Genomic DNA, 24,297 nt, shown 5'->3' with positions numbered 1-24,297 from the left:
TCCGAGTCTGCGCCAATCCGCAGTCAAAAGGGCGCCGAGGAACTACAAACCCAGAAGCCCTCGCGCCCACTCTTCTCCCTCCCCTCCTACAGTCGGAGTGCTGTTTTTGTTGTTGGTGAAAGGTGAGGGAACAGCTGATCCGTCTGTGGGGTAAGAAACTTGGCCTAATTTGGGGGCGATTTTGTGAGGGGGGCCACCCCACTTCCCAGACTGTGAAAGGATAGTCTAAAGGAACTGTAGCAGGGGTATGCGGGGCCTTTGGGTTTTAACACTATCTTTACTGAAGAAGCTCCCCACTGTTTGGGGAGTTCTTGGTCTCTCGGGGCCCAGACCAGGGGGTGCCCCCTCGCTGCCTCATCTTCCTGTCGACCCTTGTCTATGAAGCTTGATACGCTTAGTGACTTGGGGGAGAATAGAATCCTTGCTCCTTATCTCTCAGGCGAGACTTAAACCCCACAAACCTCTTTCCCCTTATCGCTCCCCTCCCGGCCAATACAGAGGCCTTTACTAGCCGCCGAATCCCTGGGGACAGAAACCTTCCAAGGTGTAGGGTGTCAAGGGACTCTAGAGTGCTGTAGAGTAGGGGAGTGGGGCCCCTCTTCCCACTCTGGCTACACATATACACTTTAGGTGCCCAGAGCTTCCCTTTGGGCCTGGGAAATATTTCCAGCTGTTAGGGCTTTTATCTGTGGAGAGTATTTGGCGTTCCCCAATCTCGCATTTTTTGGGACAATTCATCTCCCCCTTCGAAAGCCAGAATTGTCTTTGGAGAAGACATGGATTATGTTTTATTAAATAGGGATTTTTGAGAGATGAAAATCCCGAGAAACTTCTTAATCTCCTGTCAGTCTCTATTTTGGAAGGAGTTGTCTCCTTTTTGTGGAGTTGGCTCATATGCTCTCCTGAGTTTCTGTTTTAAAGTTCCTACCCCCCTTAACTTCAGTCTGATCTGGGTTTGTGATGTTTGGGGGAATGCACATGACTCGTGGACGCTGTCAGCTGCAGCTGACACAGGTTGAAGATTAGTGGGCTGTGAACAGAGACGAAGAGGGTCATCTCACAGCCCTGGGATGAGTTGTTCGCTGGATTGCTTCCAATCCAGGAGGAGGATTTCTTTCCTCACCCCACCCCCATATTTTCCTATTAACTCCCCACCTAACTTGGAACACCTCTGCCTCTAAATTCCATCCTATAGTATGCCTCCAATTACTAGTCCAAGCTGATGAAGAGCAAGCATTTAGACTTGAGTATAACCCTCAAGAGAAAATGGGGAGGGGAATACAAGCGCTGGGATAACATATAGTTAAAGCGGTTGGTTTCTGGGTCTTCTCCAAACAAGACCCAAGGAGAAGAGTGTTAAGTTCTTTTTGAACTCTTTTCTCCCAACATTATACACACACACACACACACACACATTTCTCCTTCTAGGGCCCCTTACTTCCCACCGTCCAGTCTTTACCCTGCCCAGGGGTGGGGCTTTCCTGGCTCAAGGCCCCCGCATTCCATCTCCCCACACCACCACGTTCCTGCTGAGTGTTCACTCCACCCTTGAAGCAGCCGCCTCCAGAATTCTTGACTCTCTGGAGTAATGAAGTTGAGGACAGAACCTGTCTTTCCTTATAGCCTCCCTTTCCCTTTTTTCTCTCACTTGAGAATGAAAGATTTTTTATTATTCCTGGGGGTATACAGCTCAAAGAGGGGTGAGGACGGCTTGCTGAGGGCACCTGAGTATTGGGCTATACTCCAGCTCTGAAGACTCAGGTGTCATAAGTCCTTCCAGGGTACAGCTAGATCAGCAAGCTCAGGAGTGGGCAAGTAGAACTGCTCAGAATGAGGGGGCTCCACAGCTCAGTTGGATTTTTAATTCAAAGCCAAAGAATGTGGGGCATGGGATGGGGAGATGGAAGCGGAAAAATCTGGAATGCTCAAAAAATGTAAAGAGAATGGGAAAGAAAGGAGTGAGGGATCAGAGCTGGGATACTGAGACTTGGTTAATGGGGCAGTAAGAAGGAAGTGGAAATTAGAGTGATCTTAACTGTAGGAAGAGTGTATGACTCAGAAGAGGTTCAGTGTGAGACAGGATGGGGACTGACTCAGAAGACCAACTAATGTACTAGGGGCTAAGAATGACACCTCTAAAGGGTCTGAAAAACAGGTAGGCGGTCCTCTCCAGGTGTGGTGGAGGTGGAGTGGGACTGGGGAGGAGGTGCAAAGAGGCGGAGTGGAGAGACTTTGGCATATTAACCCTTTGTTTCATAGGAGGGCAGATATCTCGAGGGCAGGATGGAAGAATCATCACTAAGCCGGGCACCATCCCGGGGTGGAGTCACCTTTCTAAATGTAGCCCGGACTTACATCCCCAACACCAAGGTGGAATGTCACTACACCCTTCCCCCAGGCACCGTGCCCAGTGCTAGTGACTGGATTGGCATCTTCAAGGTATACTTGGAACCTCTTTTGCTCAGGCACATGGTCCCCGGGTTGGTTGGCACAGAGGAATGACTGGGTTCTTGAATTCTCAGCCTCTTGCTTGGAAAGAAAGGAGATGTCCCAGAGGACAAAGGGCACCTCTCTAAGCAGAGCTCATCTTCTCCCATCTCAGTCTTGCTCTCTCCTGACACATTAGTGCCCCTGCATTGTCCTGTTTTCTCTTGCCTCTGCTTCCCCCCACCCCCGCCACCACCACCACCACCCCACTTCTACCCCCCCTAGAGCTGGTAGTTCCATCGACATTCCCTTCTCCTTCCTTGGGCCTTCACAGGTGGAGGCTGCCTGTGTTCGGGATTACCATACATTTGTGTGGTCTTCAGTGCCTGAGAGTACAACTGATGGCTCCCCTGTCCATGCCAGTGTCCAGTTCCAAGGTACAGAAGTTCAAAAACCAGGAGGAGATAGATGCTTGGGAGATACTGGGCTCAGAGACAGGAAAGTCAGGCACCGAGGACAAGGGAAAGTGAGTGCAAATAAATAAAATAGGTAACATCCTGGAAGGCTCAGCGGACATCAAATAAAGGAATTATCCCAGAAACAGAGCTTTAGAGATAGAAGGACTTGTAGCGGACAATTAACCTATCTCCTGCAGGAAGGAGGGACTCCTCTTATGGAGCTGAGGGGTAGGGAAGGAAAAGTGGCATCATATATTGAGAAGAAGTTGGCCATTAGATTGGGAAAGACCTGGGTTCTAGTCTCAACACTAATACAAGCTATTTGACCTTGAGCTAATGACTTAACCTGTGTCTGGTATCGTCACAGTCACAGGGGCCGCCTGGCTTATAGGTACAATATAAAATTCAAAATGATACAGGCAAAGTGTTACCACTTTGTCTGGTACATGGTGGATATTCAATAAATGGCCACTGGCATGAGGATGATGGTGACTAAGAAGGAGGGTCGGGATAGGAAAGAGAAGGAGAATGTTAGGCAGAGAGGGGTGAGAGGAGTCATCCAGGGAACAGAAATAGCCTCTGGGAGGTGGAGGAGAGAGAAAACAATACATGGAGCAGGGATCAGGGGACTGGAGCCAAAGATAGTGGATCAAAGACCCTTCAGGGTAGGGGGGACTTGGGGTCACATCAGGGTCCTGGGTCTGCTTCATCTCCCCATAGCCAGCTACCTGCCCAAGCCGGGAGCCCAGCTCTACCAGTTCAGGTACGTGAGCCGCCAGGGCCGCGTGTGTGGGCAGAGCCCCCCTTTCCAGTTCCGAGAGCCAAGACCCATGGACGAGCTGGTGACACTGGAAGAGACGGACGGTGGCTCTGACATCCTGCTCGTGGTCCCCAAGGCAACCGTGCTGCAGGTGAGAACAGCGCCGGAGCTGCCCCTGCGAGGGAGTGGGAGGACAGCATTGCAGGAGCCTCGCCCACGCCACTCTCTCCTCGTCTGTAGCCTCAGCTGGAGACCTTGCTAGGAGTGTCACAGATCTGGCCTGAAGAGCTCAGTCTGCAGTAGACAGACACGCACATGTAGGCAGGAAAGCAAGTCACCCGCAGGCCAACATAACTCAAGTTCTCATGAGAACCCTTTGAGCCTGCCTTCTCCGAGTGCTGCTGCCCTAGGCCTGGAGAAAGATCCAAAGGGTAAAGGGAGGCCACTCCAGGGAAGGTACCTCTAGAGGACAGGGAGAGTGAGACCCACGTCCAGCACAAGGGACGAGGGAGAGAGGATCGCTGGGGCCACAGACCTGCACCTCTGTTCCTGGAGGTACTCGCCACAGGTGGCCCTGGAATTGAGACATATTTTCCAAATTGAGATGCATTTTGTGAATAAAAGACACACTGGATTTTGAAGACTTAATGTAAAAAAAGTAAAAGATCTCTGTAGTTTTATATTTATTACACATTGAAGTGATAATTTTTTGGATAGACTGAACTAGATAAAATATTGTTAGAATTAATTTCACCTGGTTTTTTTTTTTACTTTCTTAACTACTAGAAATTTTTTTATTATATATGTGCCCTGTATTATTTTTCTATTGGACCAAATAGACCACATAAAGAAGAATTAGGGAGTGGAGGCAGATGTTAGCAAGGAGCCTTTCCAAGGGAAGGTGAGGTCCAAGGCCAGGTAGGGAGGAAGTGCATTTCCCAGACAAGCGGACAGGCCTAAGGAAGCCTCAGAAAGTAAAATGAGTAGCTCAACTGTCATTTAGACAAACTCCTACCCTCTACAACCCTCTAAACACAAGGAATTGACACAGGAATAGGAAGAAGGTGTTTACCTTACACACAAGTCAGAGATAAGTAAGCTCCTACCCCACATTCCTTTCAACATTCATTATGATTACAATTACCTTACAATAAACCAGCCTAAGGGCTCTCCTTGCAGAAGAGATTCAGAGAATCTTGTTCAAAGTCACCCAGCTGGTTAAAGTCATGTGGAGATCAAAACCCACATCTTTTTGACTCTGGGACAGCGTAAAACTGGGGGAGTCATCCTGTTCATCCATGTGGATTGACAGAGACTTTTCCAGATGAGGGATTCTTGCAATTGCTGGGTGAAGAAGGGACCCGGCCTAGGGTGGGAAAAGGTGAGAGAGGGGTGGACAGTTAAGAATGCTGGGAGCTGATGGGTTAAGCTTCCCCTTAACCCTCCTCTCTATAACCTGTGCTGATATGACTTCCCAATCCCAAAATGCATCTGCAGAGTGATGGGGACAGGCGCATAGAATAGACCCTTCACAGGCACACACCCCTTCTCATCCTGCCCCTGTAGAACCAGCTGGATGAGAGCCAGCAAGAGAGGAATGACCTGATGCAGCTGAAACTGCAGCTGGAGGAGCAGGTGACGGAGTTGAGGAGCCAAGTACAGGAGCTCGAGAAGGTTCTGGCAACCACCCGGGAGGAGCACGCTGAGCTGGTGGAGCAGTACAAGGTGGGGGTTGGGCCATGTAGGGGACGTGAGCCAGCTACTCAACCAGAGTCCAAAATGACTGAACCTAGTGAAGAGGGCTTCAAAAGGGAGACTTTAGTGGGCTTTTAAGATGGCTCTGGCATCAAAGAACTGATGGCTTTTAAGATGGCTCTGGCATCAAAGAACTTAAACCTATTTAAGGGGTAACAGGTGGCATTAAATTTGACAGGACAGGAGACACATCCCAAATGCGTTGTAAGACTCAGTTCTTTGAACACAGTCCTGCTAGCGTCCAGTGCAGGTGGCCGTATTCACTGATAAGGGACTGTTTCCTTAAGTTTCTTTTTCAGGGAAAGTGACAAGGTGGGGGGCAAGGAGAGTCAAGCTGTGGTATGCTCCTCCTAAGCCTTTACTCCACTCTTTGAGAGATGAGTGTCAACGTGTCTCCTTTTCTGGGGGAACCTTAATTCCAGGGGCTTTCCCGGTCCCACGGGGAGCTCACAGAAGAGAGGGACGTCCTCAGCCGGCAACAGGGAGACCATGTGGCGCGCATCCTGGAGCTGGAAGACGACATCCAGACCATCAGTGAGAAAATGCTGACAAAGGAGGTGGAGCTGGACAGGTGCGGCGACCTCCTTTACCCCCACTACTTTCCTCTATTTCCTGGAACCCCCCCCCCCACTCCCTCCTGTTTGAGGAGGCAAGCTTGCTCTTTGACTCACTTGATTCTCTTTCCCTTCTCAACTTTTCTCAGACGATTCCAATTACTGGGATATCTTTTTTTTTTATAAAGATTTATTTTTTTAATTTATACAAGAACCGGGGTACAGGCCAGATGCGTGGGAGGGTGAGAGGATTCACCAGAGATAGAGTGGGGAACAGAACAGGCAGACTGACAAAACACACTGCTGAGGGGAGCAGCGGGTGAGACAGGAGAGGTCTGCTCACCACGTGGGTTGCTCCAAGGTCAGCGGGGATCGAACTGGCACTGCAGAGGCTGCAGACAGCTTCAGAGCACTGCACTTAATCACCTGCGCCACCGGGGAGGCCCCTACGGGGATATCTTTTTCTACCTAGCTCTCTTCCATCTTTCCTAACCCTATTCTGTATTTTTCCCCTTCAGAAATAACCATCGTTACCTTTTATTATGAACCAAAAGCCAAGCAGGAGCTGTTGGGTGGAGGATTTGGAAGAAGAGACTAGATGGGATAGCCAGTGCAAGAGGAGAGAGGGTGGATTTCAGATTTTACCACAGAAAAGAGTAAGCTTAGACTCTGTTCTCACTAGTCGGACATCTCGGAGCTGGTGATCCTGGAATCTCTCCCCCATAGAAAGATATAAATCATATATCATCAGGCACAGAATCTAAGCATTAGGAGAAATGAAAGGTGTTTAAGAGGGTATAGAGAGAAAATCACCAAGTCGGGTGGCAGTGCCTTGTAGTGTGGGACAGTAGCTGTTTTTCTCTCTCCTGTATGGAACCAGTCTCTGCCTGCCTGTAATTTTCATCCCTTGGTCCTGGCGTAAACCTGTGGAGTCACATAGAATAAGTTGCTTTCTTCTACCAGATAGCACAGATAATGACCACCTCCCATGCCTAGGCCTTCAACTTTTCACTAGAATTAATACTTCTTTCTTTCATCAAATAATATAAGTTTCTTTCATTCAGTGTTGGTGGGCTTCATATATATATTTTAACTCTTTAAAGGAAAGAGGGATATTATCCAAGGCCCAGAGTAATAAAGGAATTGATCCCTAAGGCTTCTGTGAGCCAGGATATGGTAGTCTTGGCCTAGGGAGATACTAGACTCTGAGTCATGGATGAGAAAAGCAGGGATCAGACTGAGCATCTGGAAAAGACTAGGGGCTGTCTAGACCAGGGGGTCAGCACATGGTGGCCCACATGCCACATCTAGCCTGCCAACCTGTTTTTAGATAGCCCACAAGGTAAGAATGATTTTGACTATTTTTAATGGTTGAAAAACAAGCTAAAAAGAATATTTTGTGACATTTAAATGGCAGTGCTAATAAATAAAGTTTTATTGGAACAGCCATGCTGTTACAAAATGCCTGTGACCACATCTGTACTGCAGACACTGCATACAAAAATATTTTTATCAGGCCCCTTGCTGAAAAATTTGCTGACTTCTGATCTAGATCAGAAGCTTATAATCAATAATGACTGCCCCCTGTCTAAAAAAGACTGGATTCTGGTCTCTTGGTTGAGTAAAAACAACCAGGGAGCCATCAGTAGAACATTCTTTAAAGTGATACATGAAGAGAAGAGAAAAGGTTTATTTCTGGTTTGCTCTTTAGAGCTGAGAGCCTCAGGTATGTGGGGCTCAGAGCAGAATCATCTTAGCCAGGGATTTGAGCCCCTGAGAAGCAAGCGAGAGCCTGGCTAGGAGGGCCACCAAGAGAAGAGCTCGGGATACTAGTCCCAGCCTTTATCCCTTCTCTGATGAGCAGCCGATGCACTAACATCCCATCTTCTGCCCACAGGGTGAGAGACACAGTGAAGGTGCTAACTCGGGAACAGGAGAAGCTCCTTGGGCAGCTGAAGGAGGTGCAAGCAGACAAGGAGCAGAATGAGGTAAGGGCCGCAGAGATGGTGTGCTGTCTCCACTGTCCTTCCAGGTTTTATTGAGTCCCATCCCAGGGCTGGCACCAAGGGAAACATAAGTGTAAAGAAGACATGTGCATGCTCCTAGGGAACAGAAGATAAATGCCCAAATCGGGATTAGTCGAAGTGGACCATAGTGGCACCAGAGGAGTGCAGTAGACCTTTACGTTGCTTCATGGAGGCGGGTGGAAGCGCATCATCTTAGGGACTTTAGGAAAGGCTTAAGGGGGCCATAAAGTAGCCTCGTATTTTCAGACTTTTAAGCAGTAGAACCCTTTCTTCCCTGCCTCCGCTGAAGTTTTATGTCTTATGTGGAACTTCACTGAATTGAAAAAAAACAAAATTCCATTACTATAATTTTTAGATAAGTTTATTTTTAGAAACCCACACATGTGACATCACTTATAAGGTGATGAAGTCAATTAGAGCACGTTGACGAACACTATACTTTGACACTGGGGGTTATGGAGACCTCAGCTAATGTATTTCTAAATTTTGTTTTGGTTGTACAATATCAAAAACCCCTTGAGTCACACACAAGTAGGTGCAAATAATAATTTTTGCATTGTGCACCTTGTAATCCTCAGCTTGTTCTTCAATTCAGTAGAAAATATAACAGAAACTTTTTTTTGAGTTTTGTACAAAAATGAATTAACTTGGACACACATGTCCGATGAATTGGTCGTCATCAATGTTTAACACAATTTAGTAATTTCAGTATTTGCAGTTCCTCTAACTTGCTTCCTCAGAATCATCTGTGGAAGATTGTTCAAAAGCCATTTGCTCAGCAGTAAAAAATAGGTAGAATTTGACGGTCAGAAATGAAGAGAGCCCGTTCTAGAATAGAAAAAGATGTGACAAAGCTGTCAAGTGCGGAACTCTGGGCAGCTGGATTCGTGAAGGGAAGAGTTTTAAGGCCTACATCAGATTCAAGAGGACCTTGATCTTAGTCTTTGGTCTGTAAGCAGTGAGAGGCATTGATGATTTTCAAGTGGGTGACATGGACTTAAAGAACTGTACTTATGGAAAACTAATATGATCACCTGGTGGAAAATGAGCTAGTAATAAGATTATTTATCAGTCCAAGCAAGAAGTAACCAGCCTGAGCTAAAGTGGTTGTGGCAATAATAGAAATGAGAAAAGACAAAATGACTGTGAACAAGATGGAGGATGGAGAAGCAACAGATTTTTCTATGGGCCTCTAAGCCTGGCACCAAATTGTCAGCCTGAGGCATATGGAAAGTAATTAGTGTTATGGACAAAAATAAGAGTAGAAAAGGCCAGGATGGGATGGGAGGCAGAATGTGCTGAGCTTGAGGGGCCTATAGGAAATTCAAAGTGAGTTTGAATGTAAAAGGAAGAGTAGGGAAGCAGGAGTGGACGCGCAGTGAAGCTGGAGACCTCTTTCCCAGAGCTGGAGACTGGATGTTCAGTATTGAGTCCCTTCGAGCGGAGAAGGGCTGGCAAGAGCTGATGGCTCGAGTTGGTATGAAACCTGAGAACTGCACCTTGACCTGTCTCCTCTTGATGGCTCACCTCTCTGGCCACCCCAGATTCATGCTCCCTTTCTCTGTCTATGCTTCACCCCTCAGGCTGAGCTCCAAATGGCACAACAGGAGAACCGGCGCTTGAATTTGGAACTGCAGGAAGCCAAAGGCCGGCAGGAGGAACAGAGTGCTCAGGCACAGCGACTGAAGGACAAAGTGACCCAGATGAAGGACACCCTAAGTCAGACCCAGCAGCGGCTGGTGAGTGAAGGCCCCTGGGCAACAGGAAATAGAAAGTTCCAAGGAGTGGTTGTATAAAAGACCAGAGAGAAGGGGAGAACATGGCTAAAGAATAAACAACACGATTCTGGGCCTCCCCTGGTGGTGCAGGCGGTTGAGCGCAGCGCTGTGAAGCTGTCCGCAGCCTCTGCAGCACGGTTTGATCCCCGGCCAGCCGGCGAGGATCCCACATGGCACGGCAGATCTCTCCTGTCGCGCCCGCTGCTCCCTTCAGCAGTGTATTTCAGTCAGTCTGCCTGTTCTGTTCCCGACTCTGTCTCTGGTGAATTCTCTCACCCTCCCACGCATCTGGCCTGTACCCCGGTTCTTGTATAAATAGATGAATAAACCTTTAAAAAAAAAAAAAGAATAAACAACACAATCCTGAGTCCAGATGTGGTGGGGAGAGGAAGGAGCTTAGTTACCTGCTGGGTCACAAATGTTTCCCTGGGAACTCTGATCTCCTCCTTTCACTTGAGGCGGAGCTGGAGCCCCTGAAGGAGCAGCTTCGAGGGGCCCAGGAGCTGGCAGCCTCCAGCCAGCAGAAAGCGGCCCTTCTTGGGGAGGAGCTGGCCAGTGCCGCAGGAGCACGGGACCGCACCATAGCCGAGCTGCACCGTAGCCGCCTGGAAGTGGCAGGAGTCAACGGTAGGCTGGCCGAGCTCAGTCTGCACCTGAAGGAAGAAAAGAGCCAGTGGAACAAGGAGCGGGCGGGGCTGCTGCAGAACATGGAGGTAAAGGGATAGAGGAACCTAACAGGCTCCTGGCTACTGCCCCCAGATCTGTGTAGGCAGATCCCCTGAAAGGAGAGAAAGAGGTCTTGGGGGTGTCACTGTCCAGGTGTGACCCACCCCTACCCACAGTGTCCCAATCCTGGTCTCCAGCGCATCATCATGGTTACATCTCAAGTCAGAAATGTTTACCACCCGGGGCACCAGGCCCTGCCAGCCTGCCACGATGCCCATTCCCGATCAGCAAGGTGTATTGTTGTCTTTTCCCTTCACACAGGGGAGAAGGGAATGAGGAAGGCAAGAGGGGGAAATTGCTGCCCCAAAATTCAGTTCCATAAAGGAAGGGACACTGTAACGGATGGTGCTGTTGCCAGTAGCACCCCTTGTCCTTCGCCTCTACCCTGCCGATTTCCTTTTTGGTCATCTCCCAGGCAGAGAAGGACAAGATCCTGAAGCTGAGTGCAGAGATACTTCGACTGGAAAAGGCAGTTCAGGAGGAGAGGACCCAAAACCAAGTGTTCAAGACTGAACTGGCTCGGGAAAAGGACTCCAGTTTGGTGAGGCCCCAGACACCCATGTGCTCTGTTCCCACAGCCTCCTGAGACCACGGAGCCATGTCTGTTGTGGGTCAGAGTGCTGGCTGCTTGCTTCCAGCAGGTGCATCTCACTTGCAAGCCTTCCACCTCTTGCTGTTTTGAAACATGCAGTGTCCCTTTCTGCTCAGCACATGCATTCTCGGCCTAGTCGGGGTAACTGAGGGAAGTTTAGAGTGGCTGCTGTGGCCAAGGCCCTGAACCCCAGCCCAGTGGCAGTCGCCCAGGTCTGTACTCAAGAGACAGACACTCGGACTCAGGTGACTGGCTTTCCCGTGGCCAAGACGAGACTCATGGAAGAAGAGTGTTGGGGCGTCCGTGTGTGTGTTTCGGACAAGAGAGGACCCTGGAGGCATGTGGTTCTAGATGTCAGGTCTGGGTTCTTAGAGGTACGTTCTAGGCTCCGAATTGCATCTGGCCCTTTCCCCACAGGTGCAGCTGTCAGAGAGTAAGCGGGAGCTGACAGAGCTGCGGTCAGCCCTGCGTGTGCTCCAGAAGGAGAAGGAGCAGCTGCAGGAGGAGAAGCAGGTAAGAGCCCCAGTGTAGGCCCCTGATGCCAGAGCTGAGGACTTGAAAGCTAGAAACTGAATCTCCTTGTCAACTCTTGGCTTAGAGATGGGTATCTCTAAGAGGGCCCAGGGGCTAAAAGCAGGACCGTTAGCTGACGGGGTAGGACAGAGAGTTGCTGGAAGGGAGGCTGTCAGGGGTGAAGGCGGCTCCTGGGAGAAAGGGGGTCTACCTCAGGCTTCCCCACCCTGCGCGAGGACCTCTAATCCCAAGGAGTTCAGAATTCGTCTCGGAGGCAGGCTTGGCACTTTCCCCACCTCTCGCACCCCTTTTCTCCCCAACTCCAGGAGCTGCTGGAGTACATGAGAAAGTTGGAGGCCCGCCTGGAGAAGGTGGCAGATGAGAAGTGGAATGAGGACACTGCCACGGAGGATGAGGAGGCCACTGCAGGCCTGAGTCTGTATACCCCAATCTCATGACACCTCATCCCTGCTTCACCTCCCCCTCCTGGGGAAAGCCCCACTTGACTCCTCTGGGAGCTGCCTTCTAAATAATTGCCTTTTTCCAGACCCTGGCCCGTTTAGTTTAATTGCACCTGTCATGTAGAGGGGTCCGAGTTGTTCCAGCCACCTAATGACAACAGTCTTTTTTTCTTTGCCCACTCTCTTGCCTACAGGCTGCCCGGCAGCTCTGACAGACTCTGAGGACGAGTGCCCAGAAGACATGAGGCTCCCGCCCTACGGCCTGTGTGAGCGCGGAGACCCAGGCTCCTCTTCTGTCGGGCCACGAGAGGCTTCTCCCCTCGTTGTCATCAGCCAGCCGGCTCCCATCGCTCCCCACCTCTCAGGGCCAGCTGAGGACAGCAGCTCTGACTCAGTGAGCAGTGAGGGGAGACGGAGCAGGCTCGGGAAGAGGCGCTTGGCAGAAGGGCCTCACCCAGCTGGCCCAGTCTCCAGAGCAGGCGATCTTAGCCAGCAGCGCTCTGTTACCGTGGAGGAGAGTAGGGCCCACCTTCTTTTCAAGGCCTCTCCTCAAAGCCTCCTGTCAGTGATACCACCCCAAAACCCAGGCTGACGCAGACGCCTCATTGCTCCTAGCCCCTTTGCCCCACAGTCATTCTCTTCTCTGCCATCTCCTGTCAGAACGTGCTTCCTGCTTCACTCTCACTCCAGCCCCTCTCTCCACTGTCCCAGCCTAGATTGCTCTTCCCTTACCTACCACAGTCGCTGCTCCCCCACTTGGGATAGCACCCCAGAACCCAACCATGTCTCTTTGGTGCCCAGGAGGCTGAAGATGAGAAGTCCGTGCTGATGGCAGCTGTGCAGAGTGGGGGTGAGGAGGCCAACCTGCTGCTTCCTGAACTGGGCAATGCCTTCTACGACATGGCCAGGTGCGTGCCAGAGGGGGCGGGCAGGAGGGTGGCGGGAGGGCCCCAGAGGACAGGGCATCCAGGCCCTTCCCCGTACCTCCCTCTTCTTGGTCCCAGCCAAGAAAAGGAGATGTGGGTGTGGTTGACTCAGAAAATGACCCACCACTTCACACCCCAGTTGCCTTCAGGTAATTTTTTCTCCCCCATCTTATCAATGCACATGCGTACTCAGAGGCCCTGCCTTTAACTGGCTTCTGTGTTGTTCTAGCACCATCCTCCGTGGAGCCCAAATTGCCCTGCATCCCCTCTCACCTGCCCCTACCCCTTCCCCAACCACCAGGTAGGTACCTAAGTTCCATCAAGGGAGGAAGGGATGTGACGGAGGCCCCCAGAGGCAGGCACAGAGAAGCTGGGATCCAGCGTCCATCTGGCCACCCAAGATGCTCGCCCTCTTCTCTCACTTCCCTGAGGACACCTCTGGGCAGTGCAGCTTCGGGGCGGGAGGATTTAAGTATCAGAATGCCCCTCTGCGCTCCCGTCTCTTCCCCAGGCCAAGAGGGGAAGGCAGGGTGGAGAGAGTTTATCACCTTGCCCCCATCTTTGCCTGCACGTGAGATGGGCTCAGGGCAGGGAGGGGGTGATGCTGTCATCCCTCCTGGCTGGAGCAGGAAGATGAAGGGCGATGTCAGACTCATTTTCAGCCTCATTAGGCAGCAGACGGAGATGGAGGGAGGAGAGCAAGAGGTTGGGGGATGGGCTCTGCACTGCAGCGACCAGCAGAAAGTAAAGGGGAGAGGGCGAGGGTGCTGGAGCCGGGAAGCTAAGGCTTGGGTGGTGGGAAAGGCAGGGTGGAGAGGCTGGGAGAAGGCCGCCAGGCTGTGCAGTAGGAGCAGCGGGAGCTGGGAGCTGGGTACACGGCTCCCTCTCCTTGGTAACGACAAACAGGCATCGGAACCCGCTGACACACCGCTTTACCCCCGTCTCTCTCATCAGTGGCTTCGCAGTGGGTCCCTTGTCAGAGGCCAGCACTGGAGGCCCCGCCACCCCCCCCTGGAAGGAGTGCCCTATTTGCAAGGAGCGCTTCCCTGCTGAGAGCGACAAGGATGCCCTGGAGGACCACATGGACGGACACTTCTTTTTCAGCACCCAGGATCCCTTCACCTTTGAGTGATTGCACTCTCCCTGGTATATGCACAAATACATACACACACACACACACACACACTCACACACTCACTCATGCACAGGCATACACGTAGGTCTCATGCCCATCTGCCATCACACAGGGCTCCATGACACTGTGTTCCCTGGTCCTGTTTTCCTCCCAAATTCTCAACTCCATCCTGCCCTACCAGGCGCTTCTGACAGGCAGCGGTCCCTTTTGGAAGTAGTGGCTGAATTTACCCCCCCGAAAGCGGTTTTGTCAGAACCAGGATGGAGGAGGCCTTCCCAAGGAAGGAAACCCTCTCCCAGCCCGGTTGCTCTGTCACTCATACCAGCCACCGCACCACCGCCCAGCACCAGACACACTCTACACTCCCCTCATGCTCCCCTCAAGGCCCCAAAGCCAATTCCCGGGGCACCCCACCCTCTTACTGTGTTTGTTTACTTGACTTTTCTCTGGAGCCTGCATCGAGGTAGCCCATGGGCTTCCTGCCTCTTCAGGTCTCTTTCAGTTGAGCTTCATTGATTTCTCTTTCTGACCCCGCCCCCTGCCTTCCACACCCCCCACTCTTTTCCTCACTGTTAGATATTAAGTTTGGCGGTTTCTTTTGTATTTTTGAGATTTTCTGCATTCTTACCCCCTGCCCTGCCTGCCCCCACCCCCCAGTGTCCTCACATGAAAAGAAACAACGCATTTGTGCCTTCTGTGAGGGAAGGGGGAGCAAACGTCCCAGGTACCCTACTTCCCAGCCCCTCCTCCCTCTCCAGGCCCCCCCACAGCAATAAGAGCTTCCCTCAATATTCTCTCTCCTGCCTGTAGTTTAGACAAATATATTTATATGATATGTATAACTATTCTAATAAAATGTGTTCTTATCATGAGGTGTGACTAGAGCAAAGACGTCTGGTCATCTGGTCTCAGACAGTGATGGAAGCCAGGGGGTCAGGGGGCTCCTCCCTGCCTGGTGGGGTGCCACCACTGGTGTTTCCCATTGTGTGTCCGCGCGTGCTGGCCACCGCTGGGGCTGGCAGAGCCGGGAGGACCCCTGGTCTCGGGGACAGTTGGCTTAGGGGTGCTTGGTGAGGAGGGAGCAGACTGGTGGGTCTCTATCAGCTCTGCTTGGGGTTTAGTTCCCAGGTGGGATCCAGGGTTCCCGACCCAGGTGCATACCTTGGAACATGGGGGGCGGGGGTCCCACCACTCAGACCTTCGCTCTCCACAGCCACTACCGCTGTGCCCTGGCGCAGACAGGCATGGCTCCTCTCAAGAATGCACACCTGCGAGTAGCCACTTCTAAAAAATGCCTTAAAGCCCTGCACCTCCAAAGACCGCTGGATGTGCCTCCCGCCCCTGCCTCCCTCTCGTCATCCTCACAGCCATGTGCACACTGACCCCACAGTCACAAAAACACATTCATCCTCTCTAAGCAGCCTCCCGGGCTAGACACACGCGACGTCGTAAAGCATGTGGTAAGGACCTGCGTGCTCAGCCAGGCTCTCAGCCCTGCGCCAGCCGCGCCTGTTCTTTGCCCCAGGAGCCCTTCTCAGCCACCCTCTTCTCTTCAGGGCCCCTGGTTGGCCACCCCCCCCCGCCCCCCCCCCCCACCCCTGAAGCCCTGCTGCCCCCCCCCCTCCAGCCCCACCTGGATGACATCTTACATCCTTCCTTCTTCCCCCGTGTTGCTGTCTCCTAGCAACCCCATCTCCTCCTCTGAATTCCTTCCAAGGAAATTAGAGATAATGGATCTCTCCTCTCTCCATCTCAACTCCTCTTTATTGATCTCCTTTAATGAAAGTTAATTATAACAATGATTTAATTAATAGAATCCCTCTCTTCCTTTATTGCTTCCCGTATTAAGACTATTAATAAATACGAGCTGGGCTGACAGAGACATCCATCACCGCCTGGGATTCCCCCCATCCCTCCTTTTCCCCTCCCCCTTGTCCCCTCCCTCTCTTGGCCTATAAAGTTGCCGGGGTAGTGGGGGTTAATCAGAGAGGAATTATGAGCCAACATCCCCAGCAGGAGGTGCATTTAATGAAATCACTTGTGATTTATGTTTGGGGGAGGTTGCGGAGGAAAGAATCTGGAACCCAGACATCCTGGTTTCCCAAACGGTGTCCCCTAGGGCAAAAGAGGGAGGGAGACAAGTCCCAGCTCCCACCCACAGCCCTGCCAAGCCACATGCACCTCTCCAGAGCCACATAAGGCCGTTGACACGCAGGCTGCCGCACTGAAAGCACGTCTGAGGACAGCAGTGTAAGTTCTTCCCCACCTCTGACATTTTCCATGGCTCACCTTCCTTTCTCCCCAGCCCAGACCTGCTTCGCCTCCCCAACCTGCCCCACACTCCTTGTCCATGAAGCCTCCATTGCTCAGTAGACCCCTTGATGGGAGCATCTAGACTTTCAGCTGCACCGCCTCTGCCTGTTTCGTCTTCGCCCGTGCAGGCTTGCACTTTCAAGCTGGGAGTCCCCCCAAAATTTACAGCTGTTTCTCTTTCTTGTTCATGATTTTCCTGCCCCAGGATCCAGTGCGTAACCCTGATGGGGAGCTCAGGGAAGGGGAGCTCAGACTGCAGGGCCAGGAGGGAAGACAGCTGGGTTCCAGTTCTGGCTCCTTCTCCTGCTCATAGGCTGTTTTGGCAACTCTGCCTTTCTACTGTTTCCCTTCTGTAACGTCACGTCGCTCTCCCCACTGCTTCCCAGCATCCATAGGAGCTGTTGGACTTGCTTGGTCTGGAGACCCCAGTGTGAAAGAAAAAGACCACATAGCAGCAGACAGGAACTCAGGTGTCCGTATTTGGTGTGAGATGAATGGCTCCAAACATCACTCCCCGCTTTCTGAACGTCTATAGCTCCTGTTACCTACGAAAACATCAAGTACAGATGGTTTAGTGGCCGCTCGGTCCCAGTATTTCCCATCCTAGTCTAAGGAACCCTGAACTTCTTGAACCAGTCCATAGAAATGGGACTACTTTTGAATATCTCTGAGCACATGTTTCTTCCTCAGCTTGGAGGACACCTCCTTCATGAAGCCTTACTTGACTTCCTTTAGTTATCCTCTGAGATACCACATATAGCTCTTGTAAAAATAAACTACATCAGGGGCCTCCCTGGTGGCGCAAAGGGTTAAGCTCTGTACTATGAAGCAATGCTCAGCATCTGCAGCACAAGTTTGATCCCCGGCCTGCCAGACAGCAACCCACATCGTGCAGCAGACCTCTCCTGTCTCGCCCACTGCTCCCCTCAGCAGTGTATTTTGGTCAATCTGCCTGTCTGTGCCCCACTCTGTCTCTGGTGAATCGTCTCACCCCCTGCATCTCTGGCCTGTACCCCAGCTCTTGTATGCATAAATAAATAAATCTTTAAAAATATATATACTACATCATGTTTACAAATTTTTCCTCTCTTGACTGTAAGCAGCTTGAGGGGAGGCTCTTAAGTTCCTAAAGTAGAGTCAAGTCAGTCCTCCAGAAATCATCTCTAAATTATTTTAACAAAGCATTTCATGCAAAAGAATATGTGTAAAGAGTAATGTGAACATTACTGGAGTTTCCAGCTTTAAAGATTGTTACCAGCACCACTGAAGTGCCTGTGTACCGGAAGAACAGAGCGTGATGCCAGTTGAGATAGACATATTTCATGCATTAAATCACAACACTTATGCTCAGTCAAAAACCCTCCCCTCAGAAAGCTAATTGTCAATACACAATACAAGAAAGCAGGAGAAGAGCTGCTTTAGAGGATGCGCAGTGTGACCACAGGGTGGGGGGGGGGGCAGATGGGGGGGTTGGTTAACCAAGACAGGAGGAGACGAAACTTCCTGTGAGTGAAGATGTGGGCGCTGAGTCTTAAAGAATGAGTAGATCCGTGAGCCAAGTGTGTGCAAACAGAAGAAACAAAATGCACAGATACAAATTGCTCAGAAGTATAAACACTCAGCTAAGGCTGCAGAGTGAATATCGTGTGTGCAGTGGGGCTGGAAAGATGGGCTACTGAAACTGGCTCATATGGTCCCTCAGCAAATGTTGAGTACCCACCATGTGCCAGGTGCTCTTATAGGCACTGGGAAACAGCATGAACAAAAACAAGTAGGAGGGCCTCCCTGATGGTGCAAGGGCTTGAGACACAACCTGTGAAGCTACAGCCACTGCAGCATGAGTTCGATCCCCAGCCAGGGAGCTACCCACACAGCAGACCTCTCCTGACTCGCCCACTGCTCCCCTCAGCAGTGTATTTCAGTCAGTCTGCCTGTTCTGTCCCCCACTCTGTCTCTGGTGAATTCTCTCACCCCCCCCCACACCTGTGGCCTGTACCCCAGCTCTTGTATACATAAATAAATAAATAAATCTTTTTAAAAAAAAACAAACAAGTAGGAGTGCCTGCCCTCAAGTTTGCCAGATGGTGCAGTTTCCAGAGAAACTGGTTAGGAACCTACTGTAATAGCCCATGCAAAAGTGATGCGCACTGAATCTCAGCAGTGTCAAGACCAAAGGGGGAGAATTCTTTAGGATGCGGAATCAGTGGGACTTGGCGAAAATTAGATATGGGAAGTGAACTGAAGGGGTCAAGCTGATCCTGGGTTTCTAGTTTCAATGACCAGATAACCAATGATGCCTTTCGCTGAATAAATAATACAAATGGACTAATATATTTGAGGGAAAAGACAGTACAATTTAATTTCCAATGTCTTTGGGGTTTTCTAAGGAGACATCCAGCAGGCAGCTGGAGAGACGCTTAAGTACAAGAGTGTGGAGCTGGAGGTAGCTCCTTGAAAGTCAGGGTGGTGAGAGTGAAGAAAGCTCACCCAGTCTCCCTGCTTGTAGAAGGAGAGGGTACGAAGGCCAACGGCCAAACTCAGGAGACCATCAGCATCCCAGGAAGGGAAGTTGGCGGATGTGGAGTCCTGGGAAGACTGAGGAGGCACGTTCAGAGAGCCAGGAAGCCGCTCAGGGAAGGAGTCAGGAGCGAGAGCAGGGGCGGCAGAGCAGCAGCGAGACCAGGGAAGCGGCTCCTGGAGCCACTGCGTTCCCAGCCAGGAGATGCAAGCCACCGGGCGACCCCGCAGGAGGAGCGGGAGGAGACTGTTACACCTGGAAGCTTATTGTGCAGCTGGAATCCACAGCCCTGCAGTGGATACAGCTCTTCTGACCGTGTGGATTGGGGCTGTCTCCAGGCTCACACAAAACAAAGTCCTAAGTCACCACATACGAAAAATCCAGGGCAGGACCCGATATGTCTAGGCCCAACATCCCAGATACTGCTGCTTCAGGTCAGTCAGGTGTGAGGCACACGCTAAAGCCATTCAAAGCAGGAGCCTGCCCAGCGCTGCCCCCTGTGGTAGCCACCAGCCACGCGTAGCTCTTGAACACTTAAAATGTGGCTTGTCAGAATTGAGATTTTATGAATGCAAGAAGCATAATAGATTCCAAAGACTTAGTACTAAAAAAAAAAAAGTAAAATAATAATTTTATATTGTGCATATTGAAGGGATAGCATTTTGGACACACTGGGTTAAATAAAATATTAGCTGTTATGTGGCAACTAAAAAATGTAAAATTACTTGTGTGACCTATATTGTTCCTATTGCACAGCACTTTCTTAAGGCCTGTCACTGAATCACTCCCCACAATCTGGACATCTCTAGACTCCCAGCATCCCTCCCAGCAGGAAGATAAACGCCTGACTTTCTTTTTTTTTTTTTTTTAAGATTTATTTATTTATGCATACAAGAACTGGGGTACAGGCCAGAGGTGCGGGGGGGTGAGAAGATTCGCCAGAGACAGAGTGGGGAACAGAACAGGCAGGTTGACTGAAATACACTGCTGAGCGGAGCAACAGGGAGACAGGAGAGGTCTGCTGCGCCATGTGGGTCAGCTCCCTGGCCAGGGATCGAACTCCAGCTGCAGTGGCTGCGAATAGCTTCATAGTGCTATGTCTTAACCCCTTGCGCCACCAGGGAGGCCCTGCCTGGCTTTCTTATGACTGCATTCTAACAACACCCCTTTGCCCCATGGTCCCAACAGCATAGCCTATGGCAAGACATTCCAGTGCTTAACACCCCGTTTTCAGGTCCTCAGTCCTAGTCTCTCACATTTTTTTCTTTCCCCAGGTTGGTGGCTAATCAGGTGAGAGCAGAAATGTCCAAACAAGCACTACCCCGCCCTCATCCCCCCCTTAAGTCCAGAACTTCCCTCCCCACCCCAAATTTGGAAGCCATGCCTTCTCTATTTCCCCCATTTCTCTACTCCTTCTTTGCCTTTCTGAAACCAGGGGAATCTTCCAAACTAGTAGAAAAATTGCTGTGGTGCTCACATAGGTTTTGGGGCCTCCACACCTGATTTGTCGAACTTCCTAACCATGTGACCTGGAGCAAACTTCCTCTCTCTGAGCACTCAGCTATGCACAACCTGGATGATAGCAATCAAGAAAAGTCACTCTGATGACTAGAGTCAGATGTGTCCTTGGCCTTTTACAGAACCTGACACACAACAGGTGCTTTGTAATTTTGAGTTTCCTGCTTTGCGTCTTACCCCTGCATATTTGGAGAAATAGGAAAAAGAAACAGCAAACTCAGGTTTGTAGATATAGACTCAGAGCCTTAAAGCCAAAAGGGCACTTAGAGATGCATTTCTGACTTCTCGTTCAGAAGCTCCCTGGGCTGCGCCCCTCCTTGGTAGTCATCCAGCCTCTGTTTAACCATCTCCAGGGGCCATTCATTGATTCACTCAATAAACAAGAACAAAGCACTGTGGGAGCCACAGAGAAAAGCACACACAGGTCTTGCTGTTAAGGAGCTAATATATTAGCAGAAAGGACCCACGGAGAAATGGAGGCGAGGTAAACATGGTACGTGCCAGTGGAGGTGCCACGACAGCCAACAGCCTGGCATGTTAATGCACACTCTGCGAAGCAGAGCCCTGACAGAGAGTCCTCCCAAGCCTCAGGGCTTGACTTTCCCATCCATTTCACGGAAATGAGCAGAACTCTTCCGAACAGGTCATGGGTCATGTTAAGGAGGCTGTTTCTACAACAACCTTAAATTCCAGGAGGGTGTGGACGTGGAAAAGGCTCCAGAATGGGTGAATGGAAGCATAGGAGGGAGAACTGGATTAACTGCAACATCCTCCAGCCTTTTCTGACACTTAGAATTTCTGGGGGTCCCTAGTTATCTGCCCCACTGTCTGCACACCACCAGCAATTCCTACTGCCCTGGAAAGCCTTGCACGGCCCTCCTCTCAGGACTAATCCAAGTGTTTTTCCGTCTGTGCTTTCCTCTCCCTTTCCCCATCCTTTTCACAATGTCTTCATCTCAGCAGCAGCTCTTGATTTCCTTTGTGGCCATCTCTGCTGCAGTCTGTCCCTCTTCGGTTAGACTTTTGGTATCTGTTATTCTTGAGGTTGTTCTGCCTCTCGCTCTGTCTCTTTCACTCTTTCATTGTTCTTAATTTCTCGGTCGATTTCCATTTTTCTGTCTCTGACCCTGCTTTCTCCCTAGCTGCCGCAAAGTCATAAACCCAGCTGCCCTGCAGCAGGCAGCCGCCAATCACCGTGCTCCAGGAGTTGAGAGGCGGGGGCTGCAGAGTGATGGGGGTTTGGAAAAGCTGGGGTGCTGTGGCTACAGCAGGGGAGGGGAGACTCAGAAAAAGAGCAGAGATGCCACTCCCAAAAGGTGGCCACAGTTTTCCTACAGGCCCCTTTTCCTATTGTATGTCAGGGAACCTGGGCCCTCATGGGGACTCCCGAAACCATGATTTATCATCCAAAACTATTGGCCCAGATCACTGCACAAGATATCTGCCGCCTTCATTCTTAGGCCCTCCCCAGATGAGGGAGTTACAGGACACTGGGGGCCTGAGGGTGTCTGGGACAAATGCTTACACGAAGGTTGGAACGACTAAAAGGTGGTCAAGACTGAGTGTAGTGAAGAAGGCTGAGAAGCAATAGATGTTGGGGAGGCACGAGAGGGGGAGCAAAGCATGGAGCATGCCTGTCACCTAAGGGTGAAGCAGAAGGTGGGCTCTCCAGGCTAAAACAGGGCTGGCAGCCAGAATCCCGGGCCTCTGGGCTGGGCTGGGCGTGGGGAGTGGGGTGCTGCATCATGGGCTGACCGCTCAGCGTTAGAATCTGCAGGGCCTGGGGGTGGCTTCGGGGGTAGGAAGGTGAAGCATGGAAGGGGAGGGATTAGCGGGAGATTTTAGGAGCCGCGCAGAGGAACAGCAACAGTTCAAGCCTGTGTTGGCAGCAGGAGCCAGGCCCAGCCAGGGGTAATTCCTGGTGCGCCGGCGACCCCTGCTGGCCGCGCGCTCCACCGCCCGGGAGAAGAGCAGGTGCCGCCGCCCGCGTGAGTTCTGGTGAGTCCACTGTGGCTCCGCGGTGCCTGGGTCACTGTGCAGCAGTGATGGTGCATGCAGAGAAGCCTGCCACTATGGGTGGGCACCCCTGGGGGAAGGCAGTTATGTGACAAGACACACAAGCCACAATACGAACTCCTGACTCCCAGGTGGGGAGTCTGGTTGTCTGAGAAGGGGGAGGGCTCTGAGCCAGCCCAACCCCTGACCAGTGTCCCATAAGCAGCGCAGATCCATCCAGAGAGGCTCTGCTGGCATCCAAGTGAAATTAACCCGTCTGGGTCTGGGGGGAAAAGTGAGGACTTCACAATCAGATTTACCCTGCTTAAAATCGTGATGGCCAGGTTACTAGCTTTTTGGCCTTAACTTCTTTGAGCCCAATTTCCTCACCTGTAAGGGCAGAATAATATCTACCTATCTACCCACGGGGCTATTGGTAATATTTAATAGGTGCTAATTTTCTACCTCCCCCTTCCTTTATCTGCCTCCTGCCCCCAAGGACAGGTGGGGAGTTTCAAAAGGCAAACTGAGGATGGTGTTGACAGTGATGGTGGTGGTGCTTGATATTTCTATCACTCATGCAAATCATTTAAAACATATTTTAATACATGATTTTTTTCCTTTTTATTAGCCAAGCACATCATGATCATGTTTTATTGGAATAGAAATACCCTGTGTGATGGCAGGTATCTGGAAGGACAGCCCTATGAAGTAATAACCATGCATGACAAAGCCTTCTTTATTGTGATACATTTTCATTACTCAGGTTAATCAGGAATTACCCATTAGAACAAGGACTTAAGATAAGTACATGACAGTCATCTTTGGAGATCAGAATCTCCTGATTTTCCAATGGGTATCTAATTGTTATTGCTACTGTGGGGGGATGGTTAATGCTTTGATGGAACTGGTCTTAAAACATTAGAATAACTCAAGGAGAAATGACAGGTAGTTAGAGTTACTATATTCTGAAATTAAAAAGAAGATAGATTTCAACGCCACTGAAGAATATTCTAACCCCCACAGCTGGCCAGTGACAGGGGTAAACTGTTTATGAAGTAAAGAGCCAGGCTGCAGAGGGAGGTCGGTAAGAGGCCTTGTAGAGGTCCCTCCACAAATGCGCTCCAATGCACAAAGAATACTTAGCTCTGCTGTTCCAAATGGCCGTTGTCATCATGGCGAGGAAATGGGAAGAGCAGTAATAATAACAACTGTATTCTTCTCCCCTCTGAGACTTTGTTCTTCCCAGTGAAGGCAACACCCAGGATCATTCCCTCTCTATTTTTCTGTTTTTTTCTGCAGGTTTTTTTTTTTTTCTAGTTGAATAGGATCCATCTTCAAGTATCTTCAAGTGACACTTACTTTTACAAAAGGACTTTAAGACTATACTTTTAGGGATCATTTGTAGAGTTCATCACTAGGAGAGTTTCTCGGAATGTGTAGCATGTTGAAAGCCCCAAGGAGGAGGCAGGGCATTCTCTCCTCGGTGTGAAGCCAGCTCCAGGTGTTGCTGAAGCAACTGCCTTTGCCATAGGTGATCCATCATTCTCCATTTTGATCTCCATTATTTTCATGGAGGGTGGGGGTCGGTGGGGGGAGGCAACAGGTCGGATGACTTTTTTCATCCTTTAATTTCTGCCTATAGGAGTGGGCAAGCAATGGGAGGGGAAGCAAACATGGTTGCATTTCTTTTTTTTTCCCAAGATTTATTTATTTATGCATATAATAGCTGGGGTGCAGGCCAGAGATACAGTGGGTGAGAGGATTCACCAGAGACAGAGAGGGAAGCAGAACAGGTAGACTGACTGAAATACACTGCTGAGGGAAGTAGTGGGGAGACA

The 24,297-nt window shown here is 50.6% G+C and overlaps 1 protein-coding gene and 1 non-coding gene across 2 annotated transcripts; both read left to right on the top strand.

Annotated features, from left to right (window-relative positions):
* The first annotated feature begins 21 nt into the window (after positions 1–21).
* Positions 22–14,991, top strand: CALCOCO1 (calcium binding and coiled-coil domain 1). The gene is made up of 15 exons (XM_037514881.2): positions 22–150; positions 2,260–2,439; positions 2,762–2,864; positions 3,606–3,796; positions 5,212–5,370; positions 5,823–5,971; positions 7,852–7,942; positions 9,565–9,720; positions 10,218–10,472; positions 10,901–11,026; positions 11,495–11,590; positions 11,917–12,025; positions 12,246–12,445; positions 12,853–12,959; positions 13,932–14,991. The coding sequence occupies exons 2-15, from the start codon at positions 2,284–2,286 to the stop codon at positions 14,107–14,109; spliced, it is 2,076 nt and encodes a 691-aa protein (XP_037370778.1). The 5' UTR covers positions 22–150; positions 2,260–2,283; the 3' UTR covers positions 14,110–14,991.
* Positions 14,992–23,835: 8,844 nt separating this feature from the next.
* LOC119248538 (small nucleolar RNA U3) lies at positions 23,836–24,054 on the top strand. Its single transcript, XR_005125964.1, has one exon. It is a non-coding gene; the product is annotated as a small nucleolar RNA U3 (small nucleolar RNA).
* The last annotated feature ends 243 nt before the right edge of the window (positions 24,055–24,297 follow it).

The sequence above is a fragment of the Talpa occidentalis genome, unplaced genomic scaffold (genome assembly GCF_014898055.3).
Source record: "Talpa occidentalis isolate TD23 unplaced genomic scaffold, MPIMG_talOcc4v2.1 talOcc4.16, whole genome shotgun sequence".
Lineage (NCBI taxonomy): Eukaryota > Metazoa > Chordata > Mammalia > Eulipotyphla > Talpidae > Talpa > Talpa occidentalis.
The sequence above is the reverse complement of the archived record's forward strand: the minus strand, read 5'-3'. Positions and strand labels throughout refer to the sequence as shown.

Excerpts from the sequence above, each read along its gene's own strand:
- CALCOCO1 (XM_037514881.2), top strand. The coding sequence starts at position 2,284 with ATGGAAGAATCATCACTAAGCCGGGCACCATCCCGGGGTGGAGTCACC. Across the intron at positions 5,371-5,822 it reads AGCTGGTGGAGCAGTACAAG|GGGCTTTCCCGGTCCCACGG; the intron begins GTGGGGGTTGGG and ends CCTTAATTCCAG. Across the intron at positions 12,026-12,245 it reads GGAGGCCACTGCAGGCCTGA|GCTGCCCGGCAGCTCTGACA; the intron begins GTCTGTATACCC and ends TCTTGCCTACAG.